At 39.0% G+C, this 21285-nt stretch overlaps 1 protein-coding gene across 2 annotated transcripts in view; it reads right to left on the bottom strand.

Moving 5' to 3' along the window:
• The window catches only part of LOC309392843 (glypican-5-like), a 349548-nt gene that overhangs the window by 97555 nt on the left and 230708 nt on the right, over positions 1-21285 (bottom strand). For both annotated transcript variants that reach the window (XM_081954332.1, XM_081954333.1), the window contains one exon: positions 911-1058. In XM_081954332.1, the coding sequence (XP_081810458.1) occupies positions 911-1058 (148 nt within the window). The remainder of the gene's footprint in view (positions 1-910; positions 1059-21285) is intronic.

Here is a 21285-nt window from a genome sequence, read left to right as displayed (position 1 = left end):
AGTTTAATTTGGACTAATTTGAAATGCAAACAATTTACTTAAAGCATTTATTAAATTAAAAACAAATCCTGCTGAACAAAGAGAAATGAAAATTGTGCAAGAGTTGTTATGCTAAACTTTAACACTAAAATAATTGCTTTAATTAAATATTTAACTGCAACCTTACTTAAAATTAAGAACTTGCTCTCCTAGAATTCTAATCCTAAAAAGCAACATTTTTTTAGTTCAAGCTTACTTTAAATTATTCAAAAATTTTTAAAAAAGAAACAAGAGGGACCATATCTTTCAAAGAATACAAGCAAACAAACAAGCAAACACACACACACAAACAAACAACCCAGAGACAATGGAAGAACAATCTTACAGTAGCCTGTAAACATTTTAAATAGTGACAATAGCTTTGGATACTCTACATACTTGTCTCACAACATTCAAATTTATAAAGTTAGTAGCAATGCTATTGAATCTTATATTTCAAAGTTCTTAAATCAAAATGGTCTTATTGGTAGTTCTTATGTCTAAAATTAAATCATCAAAGTTATAAGAATACATTTTCTCAGCTCACAAAAGACACAAACAGGAGTTGTTGATGTTCCTCATCTTGAATATATTTAATCTCTTCTTGTGATCATGATTTAAAATTAACTAATGGCTAGTGTTAATAAATGAAGTTTATAATGCATGCTTGACTGGCTAAAAAATCAAATTATAGTCGGGAGGCTAGAGTTAACTAAATTTGAGAGCAAAACTCTCTGCTGAAGAGGATAGGTCTGGGTCTTGGAAGAAGTAAGGTTTATTCACATTGAGTTCAACCATGGTTTATGTTGATATAGACTATAGAGATAATTGCATAGACAACCCAGCTTTGGTAAACTTTATAAGTGCATATAAGCAAAATTAATAGCCCTACCTTTTGTGTAGCTTTTATCACCTGATCCTTGGCATCCATCTTCATCATCACAGTCTCCACTGGATTCTGTCTCTTTGCTCAGTCCATTCCCACTGCTGCCTTCTCTGTCAATCCAACTTCCGGACTGTAAACTTGTGTGGGCTGCCAGCTACAATGCAAAATATTGGCAAAAGTATTCAAATTTCTAGGGGGAGAAATGTAACAGCAGGTTTTTTTTAAAATCATTCCTCAGTTTTCCCACTGAAGTTAGAATTGGTAGTTTAATATAAATTCATTAAAGCAAAATGAAGTACTAAATGGAAGACAGAGCACTACTGATGAGTTTATTATTGAAACTCAAGGCATTTTATTAGACATGTCTGCACACATAGTCTTATCTTCTAATATCAGTCTTTTGAGCATGTTGGTTCTTTTACAGCTATTAGATTTTATTTTCAATACCACTGATTCCAGAACATATCAAGTGGCTATCAACTGCCATGTTTCCTATCTTCAGTTATTTACAGGTTTTTCATTCACATTGGATCTATATTACCTCCAGTAGCTATATATATATAGCTCTATACCTCTTAATAATACTTGCTGGGAAATACAAGTTGGAAATTGCTATTGTGTTCAAGTCTTGAGGGTAGTAGTCCCTTAACAAGAGTTACTAGACTTCTGGCAAGGTATCCTCAATTGTATCCTCATGTCGTCTGTTAGCCGGCATGGCCTTAAAATCAAATATTGTCTGACTTTTTATCTAACAAGCTTATTTCTTCCAGAACAGCTTTCTCCTAGTGTGATGCTTTCCCAATAAGAGCCAGCCACAAGTTAGTAAGCTCTGCTCTGTGACTTTAATTAGTTGATTAGTGTTCTCCCACCAACTTGCACTGCTGTCCAAAATTGATGCAATCATTATCAGTTACACACTTTTGTCTCCTAACCGCATAGTCCTACCATTGAGAAATCAGTATTTCTGATGCTGGAAAAAGAACTGTCATATACATATATGTACATTTTTTCAGTTTTTTACTGCAATTTAACATTGTAAAATTAAATAGTTAAATGTGTCCTCCTTTTTACCCTTTTCCAATTGTTCATGTCTATTCAATTATCTAGTAACCCTACTCTTAAATATCTAGTTAGTAATATGAAAGAATTGCTTCTGTTTTATCAGTTGCTGCAATAAAAATACTATTTTAGCATTTTTTCCCATTGCCTTAAGAAAAGATTCTTGCTACTACATTCTGCAGTTGAATTTCCTGTTTTTAACAAGTCAAATAATATACCCCGCCATCCATATAAGAATCTCTCTGAAGATTGGTACAGTAGTGGCCTCTAAAAGAAGTGAATAATGGATTTCTGTTTGTACAGCAGAGATAGTTGGCATGATTTAAGACAGGCAAGATCAGTTGTGTATATTTGCATTTTGCATCATTCAATGAATCATTACTGTCTTTTATGGAGGGTAACAAAAGCATTCATCATCAACAAATGTCCCTTTCTCTTGGAGAAAAATTGAATGGTTATTCATCTCTATTTTTAAAAAAAGTTCACCCAGTGTCACACTTTACAGATTATTTCATTTATGGGTGTCAGAAGCATGATTTGTGCTAATAAGACAATATCCGATAGTTAATTTTATTTTTAAACAAGTAGTTTGATGTTCTCATAGCTGCCATTCATTGTCTAAAAGTCTGATGTCAGGCAGACATGGCTGAAAAAAACTGCTTTTAATTGCATTCTGTACAAGATGAAGACATACTTAGTTGTCTCTCATATTTCTGATGTCTTTTGACTGTAAGATCATGTAATCAGAATGAACTGCAAAAGTTATTTATCCCACCTCCAAATAAAGCAGAAAATCTCCTGCTTATATGACTCCAGTTATCTAAATCTTTAATAATTGATTCCTGTATTTTTTTACATATTTTTTTACATTTGATTAAACAGAGTGTTTTCACAAGTGTTGAATACTTTCTTCTAAATATTCTAAAATGCCTTATTAAGGGTTATTCTGCATTGCGAATTAACTTTGAGAGTTTTCTTCTAACCCTAAAAAAAAGGTAATTCCAACTGCATTGAATGACTTGCATTTTCATGCCATTTAATATATCAGTCAAGATTTTTTTTACTCGCAGTTAGTCTTACTTTGAGCAAAAAACTGCATCTTACTATCCTATGTTCAAAAACCTAATGCAATCTGGTGCCCACCAGTTGAGTATCAATTTCTAGAAGGCCATGCTAGCGTAATGTCTAAGAATTATGGAGTTAAAATCCAATAGGAAAAAACCCATTTGGATACTATTATTGCAACTGTTTGGCTAAAGTTCTGATGATACTTGTTTTAACCACTAGTTCATCCTGTGATGGACTAGGATTGCAGTTTCTTGAATTCCGAACATTGGTTGGGAAATATAAAAGCTACAGTCCCAACAAAACTAGAGGGCAGGAGGTCATAAAAAATTGAGTTAAGATTGGCAGGTCCTTTGGGTATTTCCTGGAGATACCTGACTAAACAGTTGATAGGTTTTTTTTAAGAACACAAGTTTAGTCCTGATAAATTTTGGAATTTATCTAACACAATTCTGACTTGACCTTCCTAACTTAAGTTTTACAAACTGTCTTATAGATATACATTGTATATCTATACAATGTATATCTATAATGTATGTTCAAAATAATAAATATTGGTTTCTAAGTTGGTAGGTATTTTTTATACTTCCTCTTTCCAAAGGGATATGAAAATTACTGCACATATTATGTATAGCTAAGTTTTTTATTTTAATCTTTAGGAAGCTTCAGAGCAATGAGAACAAATGATTTCAAGGATCCATTTGTAATGCAATGGCTGATGATAGCTTTTATCTGTGATGAGGCTGTCTTGTATCTAAACATCCACACTGCCAGCTTTTAGTCTTACACTGACAGGGTAGAAACAATCTGTTTGATCAGACCTAAAAGTGTGAAATGAGAAGTACTGCACTCAAGCTCATCTGACTCCACCAGTCCTCGAATGACACCTTTTTGGGGAAGGCATGATATGATTTGTTAAGTCAGTAAACGGTATCTCCCTCCAAATTGTCTGAAGGAAGTGAATGAAACATTTCTCATTGCTTCGTACTCAAACAGCAATTACCAATCTTGTTTGCTGGAGGAAATGTTCATGACATGCTCTAGTGCACGTTAATTCTATTCCAAATTGTTGGATAATTATCTGTTTCCACGTTTGACACAAGTAGGGATCCGTTTCATGATAATATGAAAAGTCTGACATTTCTTCATGAAGACCAGCAAACAATCTCATTATTTATAGCAGCAAGATCTCAGGTAATGTCAAATTAATAAAACCACATATATTGTGCTATTGGAACTTTGAAGAAAATCAATGCTTTGAACTCTCTGATGGGAGAGGGGGGAAATCACATTTTATGAATAGGAAGACAAGTGTTTAGTATTGAGACAACTATCATAATGACCTCAGGAGTCTAAAATGTATTCATCTGATAATACAAGGAAATTGCTTCTACAATTTTTTTTCTGACACTAAAGAACTTGTGTAGGAGGAAAGAAATCAGAAGATGAGTACTTATAACCAAAAGAAGCAAAATGATTTCCAAAAGTTGTCTGTGCATGGAGAAGTGTATAGTTTGTATTCATTAAACTTCCCTGGACACAAATATTAAGCACTAAGAGGCACTTAGAATTGCACAATTTTTTAGCATTAGATTATGAAAGTAGATTATAAGTATGATCTTTTTTCTCCATATAGTTAACCTAATATGTGACTGGAATACGGAAAAATGTTACACATCTCAATCCAGGTATTTCAGCATAGAGACGGACTTATAAATATGCAGATAAACCTGCAACACAAGCACTTAGCTCATTCTTTTCATTAACAATGAATACACATATTAAAGCCTTCCCAAAATTAATATGAATTACTTTATCTAAGCATGACCAGATTACTTTATCTGAGCATCAGAATCGTGATTGGTTAATTGGGGCTTCTATGCTGTTTTCTATCCTAGAACCTCTCCTAGAGCTTTCTCTAAAAGCCAGGTTTTAACGGCTCTCCTAAAACCTAATAAGGGGCCTAGTCTCATCTAACAAACAAGTGGATCATCAGACAAATTAGCCCAGAGTATCACTGAGGCATAAATAACCAGGTTTAAATTCTCCTGTTTTGGATGTGAAGCCATAACTCTGTGGAGAAGATTCTAATGCTTAGAAAAGGAGAAGGACAAAAAAAGAAGTTGAAAGACCTGGAGGACCATGAGCAGAAGAGATTATCCAATCTATCTAGTTGTTAGAAGTCAACACCAACTTAATGGCACATAATCAATCAAAATCAAAATCACATGAAGTGTTAATACCACTTTATAATGCCTTGGTAAGACCACACTTAAAAATATTGCATCCAGTTTTGGTCGTCATGATATAAATAAGAGGTTGAGACTCTAGAAAGACTGCAGACAAGAACTACAAAGATGATTAGGGGACTGGAGGCTAAAACATACAAAGAGTGGTTGCTGGAATTGAGTATGTCTAGTTTAATCAAAAGAAGGACTGGGATGACATGATAGCAGTGTTCCAATACCTAACGGATAGCCACAAAGAAGACCGGGTCAATCTATTGTCCAAGGAACCCTAAGGCAGGACAAGAAGCAATGAATGGAAACTAATTAAGGAGAGAACCAATCTAGAACTAAGAAGAAATTTCCTGATTGTTAGAATAATTAATCAGTGGAATGACTTGCCTCCAGAAATTGTGGGTGCTTCAACATTGGAGATTTATAAGAAGAGAGTGGACAATCATACTTTTGAAAATGTACAGGGTTTCCTGCTTGAGCAGGAACATCCCTTCCAACTCTGTTATTCTGTTAAATGTGAACATCTAATAGTTGGTTAACATGCATATCACTATGGTTACTGAGTACAGAAAAATACATTGTAAGCTATATTTTAAGCAGTTTCCTATAATCAGGTCAATGAAACAGTCACATTTAGGGGACAATTTGGATAGACTGAATTGTATTTCTTTATACTTAAATCAGCATTATTTTTCAAAGAAAATAGCTTGGTTTTAAAAGAAGTAAGTTATTGTTCACATTTATTTAAATACTTACAAATATTTTGTTATGAAGTCATTCTTCAGATGGATATCTACCATGTATAGAAAATCATATTTTTTTTAAAAAAAACTAAGTAACGTTTTTTTGAAAAAAAAAATGGTTTCTGGTATTAGTTAATGTGTCGTAGTATTAACAACATATTAAGCTGCCTTGATTTAGCGTCAGACATTTTTCTCACAATTACTTATTAAATATCAAGAAAAAGATAGCATAATATCATTATGATTTAAATAATAAAACAGAACGTTTTCCAGTTATTATTAAGCTTGTGGTACACTGAAGGTTCAGTGATCTGATTAGCAATCGGTTTAACCATGTGGCATTATGGATAAAACCACTTCACATAGTGATTAGAGTCACACATTTCCCTAAACCCTGGCTTGCTATCTGTATCACAACAGCTGGATTCACAAAAAAATACTAAACCTACAGTAACATGCTTTTCCAGGTACAATGGCTGGTTTCTACGTATAGTCAAAACCAAACAAACCACATTCTGCCATTGTATTACTTGTGAAAAAAAGGGATTACATTTAATCAATAGATCTATATCCTATTCAGTCTGAGCATATTTTTGCCTGCCATTGTAAATCCCAATCTTTTAAATCTCATGCTTACATCCCAACATTTTGTCTACCTAACCAAATTTTGCTTAGGTAATAAAAGAAATTCTGGTTCACCCACACTTCTACCCAGTGTCCCAATTGTGGGGAAAAATGCATGTTTTATACATCCCTGTCTTGACTGTTTATTTTAATGAATAGTTGCTGTTAGCTATCCCCACAATAAAGGAAACCAAGAATAAAGCAGTGTTAGTAGAAATTATTTGTTATTATTGCTGAGAAATAAATGGCATAGAAACCCCTACAGTTGTAGGTTTAATCCCAACTTTGATAGACTCTTCTGATCCTCACTTTGTCAAGGAATTAGGTGTACTTATTTCTGACCGCCTATGCTCCAAAGTTGATTTTAACAGCATTGGTAAAAAAGCATTAAGAATTGTAAATTTAATTTTGCAAAGCTTTTTTTTCTGGAAACATTATATTGCTAATTAGAGCTTATAAAACTTATTCTAGACCAATCTTAGAATATTGTTCAACTGTTTGGAATCCCTACCATATATCTGGCATCAGTACAATTGAGCAGGCTCAGAAGTATTTCACGAGGAAAGTTTTGCACTCTTCTATACACAATAGAATTCCCCATGCTACTAGGCTCGAAATTCTAGGTTTGGATAACTTAGAACTGTGTCTCTTGGAGTCAGACCTAGGTGGTATGCCATTCTCTTTTTCTTAGAGCTGAGAGAGAGAGAGTTACTAATCCAAAGTCACCTCACTGGCTTCATGACTAAAACAGGACTAGAATTTACAGTTTCCTAGTTTGTAGACCACTGCTTTGCTGGGAGTCAAGACTGATTTAAAGACATTTAAATATGAGCCAGCAGTATGCAGCAGCTGCCAAAAGGGCCAACACAGTTCTAGGCTGCATAAACAGAGGGATAGAATCAAGATCACGTGAAGTGTTAATATCATATATAATGCCTTAGTAAGGCCACACTTGCAATACTGCATTCAGTTTTGATCACCATGATCTAAAAAAGATGTGGAGACTCTAGAAAGAGCGCAGAGAAGAGCAACAAAGATGATTAGGGGGCTAGAGACTAAAACATATGAAGAACAGTTGCAGGAACTGCATATGTCTAGTTTAATGAAAAGAAGGACTGGGAGAGACATGATAGCAGTGTTCCAATACCTCAGGGGTTGCCACAAAGAAGACAGAGTCAAACTATTCTCCAAATCACCTGAGGGCAGAACAAGAAGCAATGGATGGAAACTAATCAACTTAGAAGCAACTTAGAACTGAGGGGAAATTTCCTGACAGTTAGAACAATTAATCAGTGGAACAACTTGTCTCCAGAAGTTGCGAATGCCCCAAACCTGGAAGTCTTAAGATGATGTTGGATAGTCATTGTCTGGAACGGTATAAGGTTTCCTGCCTAGGCAGTGGGTTGGACTAGAAGACCTCCAAAGTCCCTTCCAACTCTGCTATTGTATTGTATTACATAAAAAAGGAAAGGGAAATATAATGGTTGCATTTATTCTGGGTATTAGTATTTCTTGCATATACTAATACTTTGAATTCCCAAAGCTCTTAAAAGTATATAGCAGGTTCATGGACAGTAATAGTACTGAGGTACTATTTATTTTTTCTTTTAAATTGATTAATATTTTTGGGTTTTGTTAATTTTATTTTTATGATTTGTGAAGGGCTTTGATAATTGATGAGGGTTTGTGGTACTAAATAAATGGATTTTCTCTGGATTGGACTGGTCTACAACTTGATAAAATAAATAAAAAGTTCCATATTCTGGGTAAATTATTGATACTATTTAGCTACGCTTTCACATATTGGTCTATGGCTGTAACATAATTCTATCTGTCCATCCATCCATCCATCAATATAGTTTTTGTCTGCCAGGAACAGGAACAGCTGTTATGTTAGCTTGGAAATCTCGTGAGCCACTTCCACTTGTCATGAAAGCCTATTAAAATTATTGAGAAAAGTGATAGTTGCATCATTGTTGCTAGTTCACCTAAGCCATTAAGTCTGGTTGAAAAATTAGAATACTCCAAAAGGTTACCGAAGCATATTATAATTACCAAAATTAATGTCCCCTAATTACATATTGCATAAGAGGAAGGAAAATAAGGAATCATTTTAAAGAATTTTGCATAATTTTTACTGCTCTGGTTATCCAAGGAGAAAATACATAAATTTTAGTAGAATTAACAATTTTAGGTTAAAGGAGTGCAGCTTATTACTGATATGTGCCTCTTAGGACTTTAGTCAATTGAATATATTGCATGGGAAAATTATGGCTTTCTTGATTTGTTGGGGAATCTCAACTCAATATTAATCAGTACATGAGATCTAAACTTATTCAGCTAAATGTTTTTTTTTTTAATTAGAAGTACCTGTTCCTGTGGCTTGATTTCAAATGTATTTACACAGATAGGGTTTGATTTTGGAATCAAACATAGGTGCAAAGGCAGAAGCTGATACTATTGGAATTGGATCATGTAAATGAAATTACAGATTTTTAATTAATAGACATCAGCTAGTTCAATATGTCACCACTGAAAGCATGAATTCAGAACTGTTTTCTGCCACTTTCATAAGTCTTCCTAATTCCAATATACAAATAAAAACTGTTCTGACTTGTTTAAAAGGTACTGGGTGGCAGCAATTTAATCTTATGTATATTGTAATAATAGATTGTCAGGGTTGTAGCCCTTAGCAATGTCTAAGATTTTACTGCAATATATTTTTCCTTCTAGCTATATCAACTGTTAACTCTATTTCTTTTTTTTATTTCTTCATCCCACCTCCCACCATTCTGAATTAACTGACTAACCATCCCTCATTCATTTAGTAAGGGGTGACAAACTTGCAGCCTGCAGGCGGGGTGCATTACATGTTGGCCACATCCGTCCCCATTTTAGTGAAGGGGGAAAAAGTCACAATACGTCATGTGACGACAACATGTCTTCGCGAGTTTGACACCCCTGATTTAGTAGTTTCGTTGAAACGAGTTCCTAAATTTCCTGGCTCTGGATATGCTTATATTGTTCTCAAGAGTCACATCTCTGAATATATAACCTGGAATGTCCCACCCATGATGATAAATGACAGGAGATTTGGAAATTATTGTGAAAAAAAAGTTTTTCCCCAGCATGAAGAGTTGTGCCTCAGCTAGAGCATGTTGTGTAAACTCTACTTAATCTAACTTCCCCCACATTATTATCATCTCAGAAGTACACTTTTAAATAAAAAATGTCACTTGCTGTAATTATCCCATTGGACTGCTTCAATTATTTCATCACTCAATATAAGTATATGTGGAGAGACTAGCATATTAAACAGGAACAGTACACTGTCTACATGCTAGTTAATGAATCAGTGAATTTTTAATAAGAAAGCACTGGCTGGCTTTGCTTGGTACATAGCTCAGAATTTGCTCTCTGGTGTAATTTGATGAGGTTAATTCTACACAAACTATACCAAGGCAATAAAAGATGGAGCTTTTACTACGGATCTATGTATATGTAGAAATCATCAGAGTAAAAGACTGTAAGTAAGAGTGAATAAAATAGAACTGTAATAAAGAGCCTTCTGGTGTTACTTTTATCATTAAAAGTCTTGGATTAATATTAAAAGCATAGCTGAGGCACCTGTGGTTTGAAGTGCTTGAGAGACTGTCTTAATTGCCTCAATCTGTTGTTCCTCTCCAATGTATTTGGAAAAGTTCAGCAAGGCATGTGCTTTTGCTGATGAGCTTCTCTGCATCTTGTAAAGCAGACATGTTTTGGCTTGTGTGTCAGATGTTGCTAATGCTAAAACTTAAATATTTGAGAAAAGGAAATGAAGGGATGAAGGCTGCATAGTAATGAAGAGAGAAACCCAAGTACAGTAATTTCTGAAGTAAGAGCACAGGGAGTATTGTAGAGCTTAAGATTTTTCCTATCTTCTTAGCTTTATTTTTTTTTTAAACTAGAAATAGAATCTTTAGGATTATAATTGTCTTATCAAACATGCTGAACCCCTAACAACTACCAGCCTGTTCTAATTGCCACCCACCCACCACTGGTTTGCTGGACTCCTTCAAAATGTATAAGCTTGGTTTTAATCATATCAATTAATTAGATGTCTTGGATCAGCAAGTCCATGTTTTATTCAGTCTTAGCATACAACTTGAAATATTCTGTCCCCTAATATATTTTTAAAAAATCTTTGGCATTCTATTTAATAGATTTTCAAGCCAGATAAACACAATATTGGATATGGGTAAATGTTCAAGAGTGGAACTACCATTAGCCACCTCCTCTAAACGAATAACATGAAGTTGTATGCTAAAAGTGAATAAGACATTTATTTGCTAATCCAAGACACAGATTTAATGTGAGGACATTGAGCTGTCATTCATACTAGAAAAATATGGCTGGATAGTAGTCAAGAGAGGGAAAGTAGTTAAAACTGATAGAGTGGAAACTACCAAAGGGCCACAGAGCAGATATGTAGACTAGTTACAAGTATCTTGGTATCTCACAGAGAACCATGAGAAGGAGGCAAAAAAGACAGTAACATCCAAATACCATGGAAGGATCAGACATGTCTTGAAGAAAAATTCAGTGGGAAGAACCAGATCCATGCTATCAACATGTATGACCTGCCAGTCATCAGATACCTCAGTATAGTAAGCTGGCAAAACATGGAGCATGGAAGCTGCTGATGTGAAGACCCAGAAGCTCCTCACAATGTATGTAGGTTTCTACCCCAGGTTCAACACCCAGAGATTGTACAACAACTGAAAAGTGGAAGGCTGGAATCTGGTATCAAATCCATTGTCTCAGACAAAATTCAGAACAACCAGGAATACATCGGTCAGATGGCACCCAAAGATGAACTGCTTAGTGAATGCCTGAGATAGCAGCAGACATGGGAGGAAGATCAAACAGAGGAAATGCCATGGCAAGACAAGACCCTGCATGATGCGTACCATCAACAGGTAGCTGAGGTGGCAAATACTAGGATTTGTGTATGTGTGTGTTTTACTATAACATAATCATACAATGCCAACATTGGCAGGACAAACTACTACATATAAATCCCACACACAGCACAGATTATGTTACGTCATTGGGTAATGGAACATCTGCAGACAACAAAGCCCAAAGAGCATCAAGGACTCCACTGTAACACAATAACAATTCTTTATCGATTTCTTTATTCTAATATAGATCATATTTTTAATAAAATCTATAACTTGTATTTTTTCGTTGTTATGAAACAAATCTTCTATATAGCTGCATTCACTGAAATTTCATATTAAACGATGTTTTAAGTCATATCAAGACTTTGAAAAGGCTTAAAATATGTAAAATATTGCTTTAAAAATTTGCAATCAGAAGGCTATTCTGTTGAGATCCCCCCCCTTTCACTGTAGCATAGAATGAATATCCTTGAAACAATGAGGATTGTTTGTTTGTTTTGTGAGTTGCCAATCTCACAAAAATAATAGTAGTTAAAAAACAATTTAACATCAACCATAATGCTCAAAAATCATGAACACAACTCAACTCGTAAAAGAAAATGTTAATAAATAGAGCTTGGCTAACCATTTGGCACAAATGCCTTAAGACCAGCCTGATTTCTAATGGCCAAGAACATCTGGATTTGTGGACAGATGCTATTCCACAGGTTATATGCTGCCACAGAGAAGGCACATCTCTGGGGTCCAAAAAAATGATATTGTTTAATGCAAAGGAACATGGAACATGTTCTTCCTACTAGATTTGGGGTGTGTGTGTGTAAACAAATACTATTAAAAATGTTTCCTTCAAATGCCATGTAGGGCTTTATAGTTGATAAGAAAGCATCTTGAATCACACCCAGATGCTCACTGGACACAGCCTAGTTTGCAGAACAGGGATAACTACAAATGTTAAAATGTGTGCATACCACTACATTATAAACCAGATGGAGCTTCCAAATGATCTTCAAGGGCAACTCCTTTAATTACAGATCATTAAAATACTCCTTACATGATTGACTGAGTTAACATTACCAAGGCATCCCAGTGCAGGAATGAATATGAGTTCATGATGAAAGGTCCTCCTAACCTGGATGCCACATGCTCTTGAGGATAAGTTTAGGAGAATCCCCCAATTGTGCTTCAATTTTCACTGGGAAAGTCCCATTCAGGGTTAAAGATTAAAAAATGTCCAGAACTGGGGGATTTTAAGATACTCAGTTTTGCTAGAGTTGAGCCATCCATCATCCATCCAAAACTTCAGAGCCTCCATGCACTAGCAAAGAACCTTGATGCCATAACCTGATTGACCCAGGGCAGCTACGTATAACTGGATATCATCAGTGTGCTGAGATATTGTAGTCTGTGATGACAGATGACCTCATCCAGCAGTGCATGGAGATTGGAGATGTTAAATAAGAGTGGGAGACAATGGAATCCTGAGACAACCCACAAAACAGGAGCCTTGGATTTAATCTCTCAATCCCCTACCAAACCAGACTGGACTTGGCCCCAGAGAAAGAACCACCACCATATAACACTGGTATTTGATCTGGTCACCCAGTCCAGAATGATGGTATAGAAGCCATGGGCACACAATGCATCTTCCATTCTCTCTTCCTAAAATGTTATTGTGTAGTCCAGAGATAAATTGCTAATTTTTTTACTACCGGTTTGGGTGCGCTTGTCGCATGCGCAGAAGCGTCCAGATGGGTGGGTGGAGCCTTCTTTCACCACTACTGGTTTGGCTGATCTGGGCCAAACTGGCAACAACCCAGCTCTGGTGTAGTCCTCACTATCTAACAATCTTATTGCAAGGATTAATTCTTGATTCTTATTTCTAATTTTAGCTTTCTAGGCTGTATTAAAATTCAGGTAACCATTGTAAGGGGGTTTTTTGTAAGTGAGATAGGCAAAAATGGTGTATCTGTAATAAAAGCCAACGTACTACTTGCAAATAAATTACCTTGATTCATTAGAAGAATCTTGTTAGCTTTTGACATTTGAACAGTTGTTCAGTGCAAACTTCAGCTTCTTTCGTGATATTTTAAACCCTTGATCAGTGAAGAGCTCTGAAGCTTTAGAACACATAATAATGTTCAGTAAAGTATTCCAAACATTTTCCAGCAAGTAATTATATAGTTTTAAACTCCAGCAGCTAAATGATGAGGTGTTGCAGGGCCATAGTTGTAATCATGTGTCAGAGCATTCTTTGATAATCACACATTACCAGCACGAGAGCAGAATTTCACATCAGAATTTCACACAGAAATATGGCAACAAAGAAAAACAACATAAATAAATTCTGCCCAAACTATGAACAAATTACTGATTGAGGCAACTTCTTCATTTCATTCTGCAAACTGGGTCATCCAGTAGCTGTAAAAAGGTAAATATTTCCCTGTCAGTCATATCCAATTCTATGTCATGGTGCTTATCTCTGTTTCTTGGCTGAGGGAGCCAATGTTGTCTGAAGACAGTTTCCGTGGTCATGTGCCAAAGACATGTGATTTGCTGCTAGCATCCCATTAAAGTGGTGCCTATTAATGTACTTGCATTTGCATGTTTTTGAATGGTGCCAGGCACTTCCTTGTTAGTAGGAATTCTCATGTAAAATTTTGTTTTTATAATTATCAATCCATTAGGGGAAGATTTTGGATTACTGAAATGCCTTCTACATCTGGTTGCCCTTGAAGACTATCTGGAAAATTCAACTGATCAAGAATGCATCAGACATTGTAATAATGTTTGCTATCCTGAAGCATGTTTATGTGCTCTGTTTGATTTGGACCAGTGGTAATGATATTCTGGAATACGCTGCAATTGTTATTGAATGTTTCTTCATGCTCAGTGGATAGTTTCTACTTAACTTTTTATTTCATTTCAGAAAAGAAAATGGATACATAATAGTTCACTTAGCTTATTTGTGGCTCCCCCCCCCTTTTTAAGCAAAAAAGAAAAGAAAAGAAAAGAAAGAAAGAAAGAAAGAAAGAAAGAAAGAAAGAAAGAAAGAAAGAAAGAAAGAAAGAAAGAAAGAAAAGTCAATACAGTTTAGATAAATGATCAAGCTTGATGATATGGACATTAGCTGCTCCATTTCAATTTAAGCCATTCCTCGGGCAATCTGTACCTGCCCATATCCCTTGAGACCATTATACCTGAGAGGTTATAGCATTACTTCCATGCTCATGTCAGGATTACTTTTTTCTATCTCTTCTTTCTAAACTCTTGTCTGACTTTCAAATAACCTTAAACATGGTTTCACTTCATCAAAGACGTACAAAATCAACTTTCTCAGCAGCACTGATAGAAGATTATCTTGTGCTCTAGGCAGACATGGTTCAAAATTGATATGCAGAGCATTGTTTTGATCTGCATGGGAGATTTATAAAATTAGCTTTGATTTGGGGGTGGGGGATAAGGTAATTAATATACAATGTCTAACTTAAGGCTGCTTTAGATTAACATATTTATTTTTTTGAATTTGGTTTTGATTTTTCCTCAAACATCAAGACTCTAAGATTCACCCCTCCCCCAAAGAACAAAATAAATAGATTCATGCCTTTCCAACAATTTTTTTAAAATTATAGAGTTTATTCTTAATACTTGATATCTTGCCATGGTTCATAGAATTGGTTTGCAAATTACATCTCAGTGGAATTTCTATAGAAAAAAAGAATGCCCAGTATTTATCAACATGTATGATTCCTTTTCATAAATATCAAGCAATATTTTGATACCTGCTCCTCCAGAAGGCCAATATATGGATATCAACACTAGGAATAAAAAAATTGGCATAATCCAAAGAAATTGGCTTGTTATAGAAGATGCAGGACAATTTCCTAAAATAATTATTAAGCTACTTTGAGTACAAGCTCTCAATCTGCTTTTGGTAAGGCTTTTTTTTTGTAGCATTCAATTGAAATCCATCTTCCTGTAACTTAAATCCATCATTTTGTATTCTGGAAAAAAGCCTTGACCTTCTGTGTGGATACACTTTTAGATCTTTGAAGAATACTATTCTACTCAGCCCCCTTTCCTCCAACATTTCTGAAGGCTAAACTTAGTCAGCACCTTCAGTCTCTATTCACAGGACTTCATATCTAATCCCTTTATTATCTTTGTGCCCTTTTCCAAACCTTTCCCAATGTCTTTTTAAAATGTTGTACCTAAAAATGAACAAAATACTAAAATGGGTAGTTTGGCCTTGAACAGTGCAGAGTGAGATAGAAATACTACTGAACTTTCTTTTATTTAGGAGCTATAGTAGGGGCTTTCTGATGCACTTGCATTTGTTTTTACAATCACATCAAATGACTTATATTTAGTTTTCAATTAACTATTTTATCATAACTTTTTTTGCAAGTAATCAAGCCAGGAATCAGCCATTCTACATCTACGCATTTCATTTATATTTGCATTTGCATTCTTTGCATATGTTTTTGTTAAATTTCTCTATTACTGTTTTGATTATTATTTGTGACTTAGCTATCCCACCTATTTTGTGCTATGTGCATTTTGATAACCATTCCTTCCAAGTCTCCATCCAACTTATTTCTAAAAATGTTGACACTAAAACTCTGTACTGCCCCCACTTCTGTCTGATGAAGAGTGATTAAAGTATACTCTTTAAATATGATTATCAACTCATTTATTTTCCACATAAATAACTGTACCATTCATTGTACACTTAACTAGTTTACTAAGCAGACTATCATAAGGTACTTTGTCAAATACACTCCTGAAATCGTGATAGATTACATTTACATCAGGTCCATAATCTTCTAAGGAAGTATTCAATTAAAAATTAGATTATATTAGTTAAGCAACACTTTTTTTTTACAAATGCATGTTATTTGTATGGAAAAGAATCCCACTAGTATCACTGGTAATGACTACTATATGAGTTAAGTAATTGTTTGAATGTCATTAAAAATCCTCAATACCTTGCAATTTTCCCATTGATTAATATTTGAAAATTGATCAGCTATAGGTGACATTATTCATATTTAGCCTTGCCCTTCCTCCCTGGGGAAAGTCTCTATGTTACCTCTAAGGCTTTTGCTGCTCATGACAGCATTTTGTTTTGGAGTAAAACTGAACAGCATTTGAACAGCTGCCAGGGCCTGAAATGTGCTGAGTTAAAATAATTGCTTTCCTTTGATTTTTACCAAGCCTGAAATCCATCAGTTCATCAGTTCCTAAGAAGTATGTATGTATATATCATGGCATTTAAATTAGGTTAATGAATCTGTGGTGATTTTGTACTCTACAAAATGTGATATTAAGAGAGTCTTTATTTCTCACACAAAATGGTAAAATAATCAGTTGGCATTAAAAACAATCCTTAATACAACAAGAACTTTCTCAATGGATCACCTTCACATAAGAGGATAAAGATAAAATAACCTTTATTCTTCCCTAAATAACCATAGTATTTGACATGAGACATAGTTAAACAATCAGAAAAAACAGGAGCGTGCTGGCTCACATGGTTTGGATGCTGGGTTGGAGGTTAGAGAGCCCTTGTTTGAGACTCACATGCTGCTACGTAGCAGGGTGAGCTCCCATCATTTGCTCCAGCTCCTTGATGGGGATATGAATGGAGCAGTGGTCGGATTCTGCCAGTTTGCACCTATTCGGGAGAACTGGTTGTTAACTTTCTAAGCAGTTCAGAGAACCAGTTGTTGGAAGAAATCTCATTTTGTTTTTTTCCACTTTACAGGGCTAATCCTGTAAGGAAGGCAGGATGGAAACATTCTGTTGTTGTTTCTAGCCTAATCTTTATTGCCCTGCTTACAGAAACTGCCTGTCCGGTTAACCCTTATTATATTGCAACAGCTAAGGCGAAGCACCCATTGACATGAGTGATGTTGAGTTGGCCATGCCCATCCAGTCACATGACCACTGAGCCATGCCTGCCCAGCTGGTCATTAGGGCAGAGAACCGGTTGTTAAATTATTTGAATCCCATCACTGGAATGGAACCCCCACAGGTGTCCCCCAAGGCAACGATAATGTCACTGGTTAATCCTTTCAACCCAAAGGTGCTTCTGACATGACTGGGATTGTTGAATACTGAGGAGCCTGGCCAGCAGAGGGCGTTTGGAGGAAGCCCTCTGATTAGCCAAGGCGCGCGCTCCAGCCGGCGGGAGAATTCAAGGGTTCCTATTGGTTCTACCGGCTGACAGCTGTAAGTATAAATAGCTGTCAGCCGGCTCGCGTTTCGTCCGTTGTCAGTTAGCCTGTTCCTTAATAAACCTTGTTGAACTGACCGCTGCCTCAGTCTCCTCACTACAAATCTAACACTGGCGACGAGGACGGGCGACACGGACCCCTTCGTCGTGCCACCAATGGCTACCTCCGCCGCTTTTTCGCCTTTCAGGCCAGAGGCTGAGGCTTGGGAAGCGTTTCTCGAGAGGTTTGACTGCTTCCTCATAGCCCATGACCTCATCAATCTCTCTCAGGAGAGGAAACGCGGCATCTTCCTAAACTATTGCGGCGCGGAGATGTTCGCCACTGCTAGGGCTCTTGCTGCCCCAGAACCAGCAAACTCGCTGCCGTGGGAGGACCTAATGACTCGCCTCAAACACCACTACGAGCCCGCGCCATCCCGTTTCGCCCGGCGACAGTACTTTCGGCGGTGCATCCAGAAAGAGGGCCAAACCATTGCCCAGTACGTCGCTGCTCTTCGGGCTGAGGCGAGTCTGTGCGAGTTCAGCGACCTAGAAGAGGCGCTGCTGGAGCAGTTCATCTATGGGCTCCGCGACGTAAAACTACATCGCCGCATTCTCGCACGACCAGAACTGACTCTAAAAATCGCGGTCGATTATGCCAGAGCCTATGAGATGGCTGACCAATCCACCCCGGATTTCAGCCACCTCGGCCAGCACCCTCACGCTGCCTATGTACCGCCTTCTCCATACGCGGCTTCCACCACCTCATACGCGCATTCTACAGCATCTACCTTCCGAAATGAGGTCGATCAGGCCGTCGACCGCCTCCAGTCGCTTGCCACCAGAGACGGACGTCAATGCCTGAGTTGTGGCGGCCGCCACCAACGATCTCAATGCCGATTCCGTCAAGCCCTTTGCCACAATTGCGGCCGAAAGGGCCACCTGGCCGCCGTGTGCCGCTCCGCGCCTCCTGACAGACGGCCCGTGCAACAACCTCCTCACACTCCCCGTAATCCAGCCAATTTACCTGGCCGTCGCCAAAATTCCCTCACCATTGGCGACCCGGCCACTGCGTTTCCTGAATGGTTGGTGGACTCGGCCTCTTCCTCTGCGGAGGGCCGAGGTAAGCTGCACCTCCCAATAACCTTAGAGGGAGTGACAACCTCCATGGAGGTGGACACGGGATCGGCTAGGTCCATCATGTCATGGGACACATTTCACTCTTTGCTACCTAAAATCCGGCGCTCTAGCCTATTGCCCCCAGACTGTCGCCTACGTGACTATCAGGGAAACTCCATTGAATTGCTGGGCTGTGGCACATTTAATGTTACCTATGGTTCCCGCCACGCCAGGCTTCCGCTCCTCATCGTAAAAAACCCTCTATCCTCTTTGCTAGGCCTAGATTGGTTTAGGGCACTAGGGCTCTCTATAGCGGGGGTGCATTCCCTACTTCCCTCTCCTCTTCCCTCTTCTACTTCTCTCTCTTCTCTACTAACTGAGTTCGCTGACGTTTTCAGCCCCTCCCTGGGTTGCTATACAGGTTCCCCCATTTCCCTAAACCTCGACCCTTCTATAGCCCCCATCCGCTTGAAGGCTCGCCGTCTGCCGCTGGCTCTTAAAGCCAAGGTAGACGCGGAGCTAGATAAGCTTCTCCGCCAAGGCATACTGGAACCCGTGGACTTTTCTCCATGGGAAACACCAATAGTGGTCCCCCTTAAGTCCGACGGATCCGTGAGGATCTGCGCGGACTTTAAATCCACATTAAATAAAGCCCTGCAAGCGCACCCCTATCCTGTGCCCGTGGTGCAGCATGTTCTGCACTCCCTAGGCAATGGGCGCATTTTCGCAAAATTAGACCTCGCGCAGGCGTATCAACAGCTGCCCGTGGACGAACCCACCGCGCTTGCGCAAACGATAGTTACCCACCGCAGGGCTTTCAAATGTCGAAGGCTGCAATTCGGAGTCAGTGTGGCCCCGGTAATTTTTCAAGGATTAATGGAGCGCCTGCTCCATGCCATTCCCGGGGTCACCCCGTACTTCGACGACGTCTTGATCGCAGCCCCCGACACTGTGGGGCTCGTTCAGACGCTGCGTGTTGTCCTACAGCGCTTCCGCGCTGCGGGTCTCCACTTAAAGGCCGGAAAATGCCAACTGGGGGTTTCTGCTGTAACCTTCCTTGGTTACCGCATCGATGCCGTGGGCATCCACCCCGACCCAGCTAAGCTTGACGCCATCCTAGCTGCCCCCCCACCCCAATCTAAAGCGGAGCTACAAGCCTTCCTGGGGCTTCTAAATTTTTATGCCTCCTTCATTCCCCACAAAGCCTCCCTGGCCGAGCCCCTTCACCGCCTTTTGGACTCCAAGGCCCCTTGGAGCTGGAGCAGCCGCGAGGCGCAGGCGCTCGCGGCTGTCAAGCACTCCCTCACTACTCCTCCAGTCCTCGCCCAGTATGACGAGTCCCTTCCACTAACTTTAGTTTGTGACGCCTCTCCCTTTGGGGTGGGCGCCGTTCTAAGCCATTCCTTCCCTGATGGCTCGGAACGTCCCATAGCGTTTTACTCCCGCACCTTATCAAGGCCTGAGCGCAATTACAGCCAGCTTGATAAGGAGGCGCTGGCTGCCGTTGCGGGGGTAAAGCGCTTCCACCACTACCTATACGGACGTCCCTTCACCCTTATTACGGATCACAAGCCACTTCTCGGCATCATTGCCAGAGATCGCCCCACCCCTCCCATCCTCTCCCCGCGCATGTTACGATGGCTTGAATTCCTTTCTGCCTATTCCTACACTCTTGCCTATCGCCCCGGCGGCCATATAGCCCACACAGACGCTTTGAGCCGCTGCCCCTTGCCAGTTCCCATTCTTGACCCGGCTCCTACTGTTAAGGTCTGCCTCATTGACGACCTGTCCCTCCCTATGTCCGTCTCGGACATAGCTGCAGCGTCTGCGACCGACACTGTAATTCTCCAAGTTATGGCCGCCGTAACTCGAGGATGGGCAGCTTACTCTAAGGACCCCCTCCTCCTGCCCTTTTTCCGCCGCCGTTGCGAACTTTCAGTAGTGCAGGATTGCCTCCTCTGGGGCTCCCGCGTCGTTATTCCCTCTTCCTTGCGCGCCTCTGTGCTGTCTCGCCTCCATGACAGCCACCCAGGCATTGTCCGAATGAAGGCCCTTGGCCGCGGATATGTCTGGTGGCCGTCTATGGATGCGGACATCGCTTCCTATGTGCTAGGTTGCTCCGCCTGCCAGCGGGTGCAGGCTGCCCCCCCCACCGCTCCTCCCCGCGAGTGGGAGCAACCTATGGGCCCATGGAGTCGATTGCACGTCGACTTCATGGGTCCCCTCGATGGACACTCCTTCCTAGTCGTGGTAGATGCGTGGTCAAAATGGGTTGAGCTCTTCCCCATGACCACCACCACATCCGTGGCCACTATCCGCGTTCTCAACTCCCTTTTTACAACCCATGGGCTGCCCGATGTTATCGTTTCCG

The sequence above is a fragment of the Natrix helvetica genome, assembly GCF_964273705.1.
Source record: "Natrix helvetica genome assembly, chromosome: 5".
Classification (NCBI taxonomy): Eukaryota; Metazoa; Chordata; class Lepidosauria; order Squamata; family Natricidae; genus Natrix; species Natrix helvetica.
This window is presented reverse-complemented; position numbering and strand designations above follow the sequence as displayed.